This window comes from Ursus maritimus, unplaced genomic scaffold (genome assembly GCF_017311325.1).
Source record: "Ursus maritimus isolate PB19 unplaced genomic scaffold, ASM1731132v1 scaffold_7, whole genome shotgun sequence".
Taxonomy (NCBI): domain Eukaryota; kingdom Metazoa; phylum Chordata; class Mammalia; order Carnivora; family Ursidae; genus Ursus; species Ursus maritimus.
In genome coordinates, this window is record NW_024426885.1 from 69,931,758 (window position 1) to 69,944,304 (window position 12,547).

Sequence of the window (12,547 nt, forward strand, 5' to 3'; positions counted from 1 at the left end):
GCAGCATCCTATTCTTCTCAAGGCACTGACTGCATTTATGTTGCAAGACAGAGAATATGGCACAAGCAACAGTTTTTAGTAATTTAACTCTTATAAATATGTTTAAGGGTCTAATTGAAATATAATAAGATGCACCCATCTTGTACCAGTGAATTTTGCCACATGTATACACCTGCACAGCCACTATGCTATGAAGACTAAAACATTTCCACCCTGGAAAGTTTCTTCGCCAGTCTTTGCATTCGATTTACTCACTCGAGTCAGTGTCTGTGCTAACAATATACCTTAGTCTTGCCTGATCTAATATGTTTTATAAATTGAATCAAACATGGACTCTTTTTTTTTTTCAGCCTGGTTTCTTACATGTGGCATAACGCGTTTGAGATTCATCTACGTTGTGTTAGTAGTTCATGCCTTTTCATTGCTGAGTAGAATTCCACGTGAAACCTATTACTTGATATTCATTCAGGTGTTTTCTAATTTGGGGCCATTATGAATAAAGCTGCTAGGACCATTCTTCTACAAGTCTTTTCAGGGATGTGTCTCTCTTTTGAAAAAATATGCAAGAGTGGAATTTCTGGGCTGCAGGGTAGATATGTCACTTTTTTTGCAAATTGCCAAAAATTTCCCAGTGGTTGTGTTATTTCACACTCTGGCAGGCAGTGTATGAGGATTCCATTTGCTCTCTCTCCATCCTATCAACTTCTGTCTTGGCCAGGTTTTTGTTTCTTTCTTTTGCCCTTCTGGTGTGGGTAGTACCACCTCAACATCTTCATGGTAACTGATAATTCTGAGCCTCTTTTTTTTTTATTATGTTATGTGAGTCACCATACAGTACATCCTTAGTTTTTGATGTAGTGATGAACATGATTCATTGTTCGCATATAACACCCAGTGCTCCATGCAATATGTGCATATTAATACCCATCACCGGCCTATCCCAATACCCCCACCGGCCTCCCCTCTGTACCACGAGAGACTATGGACTCTGGGAAACAAACTGAAGGGTTCAGAGGCTCCTGAGCCTCTTTTCTTATGCTTATAGACATGTTCACATTGTTTTGTGCAATGTTTCAATTTTTGTATAATTTTTATTAGGTTCTTTTTCTAAAAAATATATATTTTAATTTGATTAAGTCCAATTGTCTTTTTTTTTTTTTTTCCTTTTATGGTTCCTGTTTTTGATAGCCTAAGAAATCTTTACCTACCCAAAGGGCCTGCACAAATGCCGTTTTCTTTTAATTTTTTTTCTTCCACGTCCAGACCCGTTTATTTGGTGTCCCACACACTAGGCCTCTATCACCAGCCTCGACTTCTCCACCTGCAGTGACACTCCAGAGCCCGGGAAGCCTGTGCCACTTGCTGCAGCGCACTGATATCGTGCGTGGTCCAGGAGCTTCTCTCTATTCACGGGGTCTGCCATGTCCTGCGGAATCAGCTTCTGCTCATATCCCCCGGTGACCCCGGGCCCCGAAGGCCAGAACAAGGGCGTGAGGCATGGACCTCTCGGGCTTTCGCTGCCCAGCGCAAGCACGCCTCGCTTACTGCGCCTGACGAACCCCACGTGGTCCAAGGGGCTGACGAACAGCGTGGAGCGCATGCGCGTCAGGTCCGACATGCGCAGTGGATCTCCTGACCTGGGGCCTGTCGCCGTGCGTGAGGGCTTCTCTAGCTTGGTGGCCTTGGTTTGGGGGTGTCAGTGACAGGATCCAGAAGCTCATCAGTGCTTTGTTTTTCTGCTTGCCTACGGGCATGCAGTGGCTCCGGGCCAGGCATCCTCTGGGCCTATCCCCCCAGGCGGCCTGGACGTGAAAAGTTGAGCTGGCACATGATGGTTGCCTCCTTCTTCAGGAAGCCCTGCGTCTTCTGCGCCGCAGCCGCTGCTGCTCTTTCTGCCCCTCACGTCGGGCACCCTGCTACTTCTCAGAGGCCTTCGGCTGCCGGGCGAAATCCTTCTGGTGTGAAGTGTACCCCAGGACTGCCTCGCGCTCACACAGGTAGCTATCTGGGGTGACGGCCGGTCGTGGCAGGGCTACGCAGAGAGGCAGGAGCCGCCGAGGTCCTTGAGGGCATGCCGGCTCAGTGGAGTGTCCTGGGTCCCTCAGCTGGGGCCGCTGGGGCCGCCTTCTCATGGTAGGTGTAAGCAGTCCCCACCCTGCAGTTCCTGCCGTACTGTGTGTTCCCCACAAAGGACTCCTCATACCTCCGTTGCTTCTTCAACGGTGTCTACACTGTGTTTTCTTTCAGGAACTTTATGGCTTTATGTTTACGTAGATGAGCTACTTCAAATTAATATTTGTGTACTAGTGAAAAGTAGGAGTCAAGGTTCATGTTTTCCGGTGTTTTTTCAGTTATTTCAACTTCATTTGTTGAAAAGACTTTTTTTTTAATGAATTGCTTTGGTGCCATTGTTGAAAATTATTTTTGAATATGTGAGTCTATTTCTGAACTCTGTTTTTACACCAGTACCACTCTGTCTTAAATACTGTAGATTATGATGAGTCTTGAGATCAGAGAACTTACTTTTTCAAGATTGGTTTGGCTGACCTTGGCATCTCCATATAAATTTTAGAATGAGGTTGCTAGTACTTACGAAGAAGCTGCTGGGATTAAGTTTGCGATTGTGTCGAGCTATAGATTTGGGGGAAAATTGACCTATTAAAAACATTGCCTTCCAACCCATAAACATGTTATATATGTCCATGTATTCAGAGCTTTAAAAAATTTCTTTCTGCAATTCTTTGTAGTTTTAGCATACAGATCTTACACTTGTTAAAATTTATTCCTAAATTAAATTCTTAATATCCATATTAATGGTATTATTTTTAAATTTTATTCTAATTATTTACACCTATAATGTAGAGGTACAATAGACTTTTGTATATTGAGCTCGTATCATGCAAGGTTCACTTATTTGTAGTGGTTGGTTTATGGGCTCCTTATGTACATCATCATGTCATCTGTGAATAATCATAGCTGTATTCTATTTTCTAATCTTAATGCCTTTCACTTATTTTCCTTGCCTTACCCTATTAAGATCTCCAGTACAATTTGAAGACAAGTGTACTTCAATATACTTGCCCTGGCTTTGGAGGAAAGGATTTTGAAGGGTAGCAGAATATGCCCCTTTGATTGTTTATTTTGAGCTGTAGACACTTGAAAAACAGCACATGCAACTCCTTGTTGCATATATGATCATACTCCTAGTATCATGTACTCCTTGTTTTCTCTGAACTCCCCTTATCTGCCTAAAGACAAATCCTCCAAAAGGAACTCAGTTGACATAAATGCTGTCTTTGGGGAGTTTCTTCAACCAGGAAAGATGGAGTCTTATAACAGGAGAGGAGACTAGGTCAACACCACATGCAGATAAACTCTGACGAAAACTGTCATCCTACCATCTATTCTTCTGAGGGCCCATCCACCTTTCCTAAAAATCATTTACATCCCCCTAATAGGCCTATATCCCTCCTCCTTTTTGCTTATTAAGATGGTATATAAATCTAAATTTTGAGACACCTCAGAGAGCTGCTTATTTTTCCTTAAGTATCTCCCATGTATACATGTTGATAAACTTCTGTTTTTCTCTTGATAATCTGCCTTTTTTTACAGGTGTCTCAGACAAGAACTCAGAAGAATAGAGGGAAAATTATTTCCCTCCCTTATACCATTTTGTATGATGTTGTAGATTGTCATAGAGGTCCTTTACAAGATTGAAGAAGTCCTATCTATTCCTGTTTGCTAAGGAATTTCATTATTCTCTATGAGAATGTATTTTTTTTCAAATGATTTTTCTGTATCTGTTGAGATTATCTTGTGATTTTTCCTGTATTCTCATATTTGGTATATTAGTATGCCAAATTACATTGATTTTTGAATGTTTAATTAATCTTGCAGCCTTCAGATAAATCTCACATGGTGATGACATATTATCTTTGAAAAGTATTTCTGGATGCTTTGTGCTAATATTTTATTGAAAATGTTTGCATCTTTTCTTATAATGTCCTTGTCAAGTTTTGGTATCAGGATTATGCTGACCATAAAAAATGAGTTGGAAACTGTTCCTTCCTCTTCAGTTTTCTAACTTTGTATAACTCTGGTTTTAATTCACCAGTAAAATCATTTGGGTCTGAAGTTTTTCTTGTGGAAAGATTTGTTTGTTTGTTTAATTGATTTTGATTACACATTTAATTTCTTTATTAAGTATAGAACTATTCTGGTTTTCTGTTTCTTCTGAGTCTGTCTTTGTGAGTTGTGTTGTTTGAGGAATTTGTCCAGTTCAACTAAAATGTCCAATTATTGACATGAAGTGTTTCATTATATCCTCTGTTATCCTTTTAAAGCCAGTAGGATCATAGTAATACCCCCTCTTCATTCCTGATATTGGTAATTTGTGTCTACCCTGTTCTGTTCTTTATTGGTCAAACTCAAGGTTTTTAATTTTATTGATCTTTTCTCTTTTGTTAATTACATTTTCTGTTTCATTGATTTTTGCTCTTATTTTTAATGGTGTGCTTTCTTCAACTAACTTTGAGTTTATTTTCTTTTTTAAAAAACCTTCTTAAAATGAAAACTTTGTTAAATTTTACCATTTTTTAAAAAAAGGTGGGCATTTCATGCTATAATTTTCATTTCAAGCACTGTTTTAATTGTATCCCCCAAATTTTGATATAATGTATCTTCGTTTTCATTTATTTCAAACTATTTTCTAATTTCTTTTGTGATTTCTTCTTTGACTTATGTGGATTATTTAGAAATGTCTTGCTTAATTTTTTAATATCCTGCCATTTTCTAGATATCTTATTACTATTGGTTTCTAATTTAATACTGTCATGAGTAGAGAACATAATTTTTGATCCTTTGAAATTTCTTAAGACTTATTTTATGATCCAGCATGTAGTCTATCTTGGGGAATGTTTCAAGTAGGTCTGAAAAGATTTTTCAGTTCTTAGGCATAATGTTCTATTAAATATCAGTTAGATCAGGTGGTATTGCTGTTAAAATGTTATATTCTTACTGGTTTTTCTGTCTAAGTGTTCTATTAATTACTGCGGTGGAAGAGGTTTTAAAATTTCCAATCAAGGGGCACCTGGGTGGCTCAGCTGGTAAAGTGTCTGACTTTTTATTTCGGCTCAGTCCTGATAACAGGGTTGTGAGATCAAGCCCTGTATTGGGCTCTGCGCTAAATGAGGAGTCTGCTTAAGATGCTCTCTCTTCCTTTCCCTCTGCCCCTGCCGCTCATGTGCTCTCTCTCTCTCTCAAAAAAAAATAAATAGAAACAAAAAAATAAGCTATCCAATTGCAATTGTATAATTATTTCTTTCTCCCTTTAGATCTGCTAATTTCTGTTTTATACCTCTCTTATTAGATACGTATGCACATAGAGTTTTTGTGTCTTTTTAATGAATTCAACCTTTCATTATTATTAAAGACCCCTCATTGTCTTGAATCCTCCAATGTTTGGTATTAATATAGTTATATCAGCTTTCTTATGCGTTGTTTGCATGGAATATTTTAAAAATTTTCCTTGTGGGGGTGCCTTGGTGACTCAGTCGGTTGAGCATTTGACTCTTGGTTTCAGTTCAGGTATTGATCTCAGGGTCATGAGATCTAGCCCAGCATTGGGCTCCCTGCTCAGCAGGGAATCTGCTTGGGATTCTTTCCTTCTCCCTTTGCCCCTCCCACTCATGTTCTCTCTCTCTCTCAAATAAATGGATAAATCTTTTAAAAAATAATTTTTTCTTGTGATTTCTTCTTTGACCTATGGGCTTTGTAGAAAGGTGTCCATTTCCAAATATTTGGAGATATGTTGGTTATCCTAATGTTACTGATTTCTAACTTAATTCTGTTATAGTCAGAGAATATACTCTATGATTTCAGTCCTTTGAAATTACTGGGACTTGTTTTATAGCCCCACATAGGGTCTATCTTAGTGATATACTTGTAGAGACTCTTGGTCTTATGTAGGCTGTTGGGTTTAGGCTTTGTTAAAGTAGGTCTCTTTCTTGTTTTTAATGGTAGGGTAGGGAAAACTATTCCTGAGATACGATCTTTACTTCTAAAGCATGGCCCTTCTGGTGTCCAGTGAAAGCAAGGTGTGTTTTCAGTGCCTCTCTACTAGAGCCGGAACCAAACCCAAACTCAGTCTCCTCATAATGGGACATTGCTGAAATCTCTGTGCAGCCATCTCAGCCTTTCAGGGTAAATTCTTTGCTTCACCCCACACATGTTCAGTTCAGGTACAGCCAAGATTTGGGGCTCCCCTTACTATAATTTTTTCTGTTTCAGGATTTTCCTCCAATTTCCATCTCCTGTCCCGAGGTCAATACAACTGGATCTTTCTACTTGAGTTCTGTTAAAGGTTATGCAGACCTGGAAGTGTCCTTGGGGGAAGAGCTACATAAATGTGCATTTCATAGAAGTGGTTCCCTTCTTTGATTGCATGTTCTCCGTTGTCACCTTGCTTTCTTTGCTCATCAGTGCCTTCAAGTATTGTCTTTAGTATTTTATCCAGCATTTATAATTGTTGTTTACAGAAGAGTAGTCAAATATGTTTTTATTAGAAGTCTGAATCTGTGATTTAATTTAAAACACAGATAAAGTAAATACAACATTTGGAATCTTGATCGAGACCATCTGGATTTGCATCCTGGCCCTGTTACATTTAGCTATGGCATCCTTGGCCAGTCTTGCTGTGCTCTAGCATTCTCACCTATAAAATGGAGGTGATAATGGTCATAAGGTTGTTTTGGGAATAAAATGAGTTAATTCATGTAAAGCTCTTAGAAAAGTATCTGACTCTGATGTTCAATAAATATTAGCCAGATCTCTTTGGAGGCCCCCTATTTTCCCATTGTGAACATAAAACATTATATCTTTAGCTACTTCTCTTTGACTTAATTCCAGATGTGATTTCAGTTAATTAAGGTCATATTAAATTATACAACTGGCCGGTTTTCTTTCCAGTATATTGTTCTTGAGGTAAATGATATTTTATATATACTTTTCATGCCAGCAGAGCTCTTATTAATGATGTAGGTAGTTCAGTGATTTCTTTTATAGACCTTTTCCCCCAGAAAACTTAAGATTTACTTTCCAATTGAAGGTATATTTAACGTGCTTTTCTCTTCAAAATACATATTAAAAGATCTTCAAAGCTGACAGTTTATAAACAGCATGACAAATAAAGGAATGACCATATTTTTGCTTCCTCATAACTTTTAAAAATAGAATCAAGGTAATGTTTTTGAACTCTATTATCTTACTGCCAAATTGGGAATTTTTATTTTTATCTTTATCTCCAAACAAGCACTTTTTCCTTTTGGACTAAACTTAAATAGCAGTGAGTCACCACACTAATAAAAGCAAGCTACAAATCCAGTTAGATAAGAAAACAAAATATACTAATGCGGTAGCATGTGAGGGATAGCAGAATCTGCCATTCCAAAATGTGATTGTAGGAGTTCAGGATGTGCCACCCCAAAATACGCTGCTTTGGTATATTGATTATTTTGAACTATGGGCACTTGAAAAACGGCAAATGCAGAGAGAAGCTTATCTGCCTAAAGACAGATCCTTCACGAGGAACTCAGTTGTCATAGATCCTCCTTGGGGAGTTTCATCAACCAGGAAAGATCAACTCCTCTCACAGGCGAGGAGACTAGAAGTCAACACCACACCCAGACAAACTATGTCCCAAGCTATCATACTTCCCTTCTATTCTTCTGACGGTCCATTCATCTTTCCTAAAAGTCAGTTACTCTACCCTAAGAGGCCTTATTTCCCCTCTCTTTTTCCTATTAAGATGGTATGTACGTATTTATTTACTTATTTATTTTTTAAATTGAGTGTAGTTGACACACAGTGTTACATTAGCTTCAGGTAACATAGTGTTCTGACAAGTTGATACATTATGCTATGTTCAGGGCAAGTGGAGCTACCATGTGTCACCTAAAGGAGTTACTCATTTTCCCCTGAGTATCTCCCATGTATACATGAAGTATACAGGTCAATAAGTTCCAGTTTGTTTTTTTCTTGTTAGTCTGTTATTACAGGGGTCTTAGCCAAGAATTGAGAAGAGTAGAGGGAAAGTTATTTTTCTTCCCTTACACATAGAAATTATGTCCAGCTAGAAGTCAATATGAAATGCCTTGTATTTGACTACTTAAACAGCAGTGCTCATGGGAGAGATTGTCCTTTTACTTTGCACATTGGAGGAGGATATCAGGAAGGATGGTGAGATCTGGTGGTAGTCCAACAACTGCCATAACTGCCATATATGTGCGGAGGGATGCTAAGTGAAGATGCTTCTCTAATGTATCCCATGACATATTGGGAACTCATCTTCCTAGGAATCAGTGTGATCAGACAGAGACAGTCCCAGACTGGACATTCGGAAGGAATCCCTTTGCTATATTATATAATATCCAGTATACATACTAGGACATTCAGACTGACCTGTAACGACCTCAAGATTGATAATAGAAATTAATGGATGTGAAATAACTTCTCATAGGACCTTCATGAGGGAAAAATGAAACAACAGATATAGCAGGTACTGGGAGGAAATATAAAGCCAGATGCAAACATAAGACAATGTAGTACTTGTAACTATACAATGTACTTGTAACTATAAAGCAGTGGTTTCCACTTTAGGAATTGGTCTCAGTTCACATCTTCATCCCTGTCTTCCATTTTAAATCTTCATCACTGTCTTCCGTTGTAAACTTGTGCATATACGCAACTAATGAATCATCGAACTTTACATCAGAAACCAGGGATGTACTGTATGGTGACTAACATAATATAATAAAAAAACATTAAAAAAATTAATAATTTGAAAACTAAAAAATAAAAATAATTAAAAATTAAAAAAAATAAACTTGTGCGTAGTCATGTCCTAATATCTGGAAAAAATGTTAATTTTCCTGAGTCATGCAAAAAGAAAACTAATAATAGAATCAAATCTACCATGAGATTTCTCTTTCTAATATCTAATCCTTTCACTTTGCTAATTTTGGTCATGGTTTGTTATGTAGAAATAAGTACCTGGTACGAAAATTGGTATCCAGAAGTGAAGTGCTGCCATAATAAAAAATCTAAAAAATGAAGCATTGGCTTGGAGACTGTTAGGCCAGTGATCATCTTTAAAAAATTTTTTTCTTAATTTTTTTTTTTAATGAGAGAGAGAGGGAGCACAAACAGGGGAGAGGGAGAAGCAGGCTCCCTGCTGAGCAGGGAAATTGGAGAAATAAGTAGCTGATTTTCCATCCTTACTTTCCTTCCACAAAATCTTCTAGAACTGATTATGATCACAGATAACCCATACTTTCAGGAATTAGTGGCTGGGAGGATGAATAAGAAAGGATGACTCAGGAGTCACAGAATTTAAAAACCAGCGTAGCAATGGGGTTTAATTAGATTGTTTTCCTAACATGTAATATAAAGGTGCAGGATGGCTAGATCAAATCCGGATGAAATGCTGTAGTGAAAAGAGGTAGAGATCGAGCAGCCAGAAAGCAACAGTACTGCATGGACCATGAAGTAAGGAGGAGAGTATGGAGCTCACCAGGAAATGAGAGATCTGGAATGGAATGTGTGCATGCTTGTGCGCATGCGTACGCCCCCTAGGAAGGACAAGCCACGGATTCAGGCATTTTTCAGATCCCATCTGTTTTCTCTGTCCTATCGGTCCTGCCTTTTTCTGCCTGGAGTGGTGAGGTGCACATATGGGGAGTAATAGACCATCATCGGAGAGCTGGCTGTGTGCTGTTGTTTAACTGGAAGCCAGGCAGGAGACAGACAGAAACCCCGAGCCCAGCCATTCTTTGGGCAGCTCTACATTGACCTAGGTTGGCAGAACCTGTGCTTATAGGGGTTTACTTTGAGATGAGGTTATCAGAAATAAAGTTTCTCTAATAGCAAGCATTGCCTTTGTCTTCTCAAAATGTTACCGTGGAAATCACTTTCTAAAGTACTTATTTGCTTTTCCTTGATGTTTTCCTAGAAAAATGTATATTCATCATTGCAATCTAGAAAAAAAAGTATGACTCAGCAGTTTTGTAAAACGTGGCCCAAACTATGTAGCTGTGGAATCTATCCCTGTAAGAGATCCAGAAACAATTACAAAAGGAGAGTCCTGAATGACTGACAATTTATTATGTTCATTTGCCCCAAAGCCCTTCAAGATAGGAAACGAGTTAAGATCTTTCACTAATACAGCATGAGCTAAGAATGTCTGATTTCAATCAGATAGTTCATGTTTGTGGCTTCTGGGCACTGTTTTGCAGCAATCTCTGTTATGACCTCACTTTATCCTTTACATACCTAAATGAAACCAGACATTTCCAAGAGAGTCAGGCCCCAAGCTGGCTCAGAGCTTTAAGAATGAACCTGCATTGTCATACCAGGCAAAACTCAGCAAAAATGAGGCATCCTACTCGTCTGTTTTTCATTGACTGCATTTTCAATTACTTCCATTTTGCATCTAGTCCAAGCGGAGAGGAGATTAAAATAAATATAAATCACACTATCATAATTTCAGGAATTAGAAGAAATATTAGCAACCAACTCATTATATAGCTCTGTGTCTGTAGGAAGAGCAAATTCTCTCACAGCACAGACATTGTGATGTCTTTGATTTGTAAAAAATTAAGTAATAATAGCCTAGAGAAAAATTTAAGATTGAAGCTCAGCTCTGCTTGTGCTTGCTAGAGGCTTAATGTGACAGAGCAAAAGTATAAAATAGATTTAAAATCATAAGACACATGAAAAATATGTTATTATTTTAAATAGACTTCCTTCGACAAATTCTTATATGCATCATAGACAAATCCACAAACCAAATTCCAAATTTGTAGAATACATTTGTAAAAACATATATATTCTCATTCTAATGATGCCTGGTTTCTGAAGGTTTTGAAACATGGAATGTTTGATGCAGCCTAATAATTTGCTCCTAACTGGGAATAAATACAAGTTCTTTTGGGCATATACCTAGGAGTGGAATTGCTGGGTCATATGGTTCTTTGTATCAATATGTCTTCATTTTGAGGAACTGCCAAACTTTCCCCCAACAGCTGCACCATTTTACATTTCTACCAGCAATGTATGATGGTTCCAATTTCTCCACATCAATGCCAACATTGTTGTCTGTCTTTTTGATTATAGCCATCCTAATAGGAGTGAAATGAAGTCTAATTGTGCTTTTGATTTGTAGTTCTTTAATAACTAATGATATTGAGCATTTTTTTGTGTGCTTACTATTTGTATACCTTCTTTGGAGAAATGTCTGATAAAATCCTTTACCCAATTTTAATTGGGTTATTTATCTTTCCGTTACTGAGTTTTATGTTTTTCACATATTTTCACTATGAATACCTTATCAGATACATAGTTTGCAAAAATTTTCTACCACTCTATAGGCTGTACTTTCACTTTCTTTGTATCATTCGCAGCACAAAAGCTTTACATTTTTATGTCTAATTTGTCCATTTTCTTGTTACTTCTGCTTTTGGTTACTTGTGCTTTTGCCTAACCCAAGATCATAGAGATTTACTCTTATATTTCTTGTAAGAGTTTATAGTTTTAACTCTTAAATTGATGTCTGCAATTCATTTTGAGTTACTTTTTGTGTGTGCTGTGAGAAAACGGTCCAACTTCATTTTTTCTTTCATGTAGATATCTACTTGTCCCAGAACCATTTATTTAAAAGGCTATTCTTTCCCCCATTTAATTGTCTTGGCATTCTTGTTGAAAATCAGTTTACCATAAATGTAAGGATGTATTTCTGAACTCTCAATTCTTTTTACAGTGGTCTGTATGTCTATCCTTAGGTCACATGTTGTAGTCTTGGTAACTGTAGCTTTATTTTATACTTTTCAAAATCAGAAAATTTGAGCCCACCAATTTTGTTCTTATTTTTAAAGATAGTTTCAGCTTTTTTGGGTCCCTTAAATTTCTATATGAATTTTAGGATCAACTTGTCAATTTTTTCAAAAAAAGGCAGCTGGGTTTTTAATAACTTCAAATTGTTTTGAATCTGTAGATAAATTTGGAAAGTACTGCCATCTTAATAATATTAAGTCTTCTGATCCAAGCACATGGGATGCTTTCCATTTATTTAACTCTTTCTTTATTTTCTTTCAACATTTTGTAGTTTGCAATGTACAAGTTTTACACTTACTAAACTTATTCTTACATACTTTTTCTTTTTGATGTGATTGTAAATGCAGTTGTTTTCTTAATTTCATTTTCAGGTGTTCATTGCAAGTATATAAATTTAAAATTTAGTTTTATGTGTTTATCTTATGTCCTTCCATCTTTCTGAACTGACTTATTTTAATAGATTTTCAGTAGAGTCCTCAGGATTTTCTGTGTATGATATCCTGTCATCTCCAAATTGAGATCGTTTTAATTCTTTCTTTCCAATTTGATACCTTTTTATGTCTTTATCCTTTTTTAAACTTAATTGCCCTATGACCACCTCCAGTATAATATTGAGTGGTGTGGTAAGAGCACACATCCTTGTCTATTTCCTGATATTGAG

General features: G+C 37.2%; 1 protein-coding gene across 1 annotated transcript; it reads right to left on the reverse strand.

The window, feature by feature from the left end:
- Positions 1-1,153: 1,153 nt before the first annotated feature.
- On the reverse strand, positions 1,154-2,373 carry LOC103661886 (nitric oxide synthase-interacting protein-like). Its single transcript, XM_008689553.2, has one exon. The coding sequence runs from the start codon at positions 1,616-1,618 to the stop codon at positions 1,289-1,291; it is 330 nt and encodes a 109-aa protein (XP_008687775.1). The 5' UTR covers positions 1,619-2,373; the 3' UTR covers positions 1,154-1,288.
- Between the last annotated feature and the right edge of the window lie 10,174 nt (positions 2,374-12,547).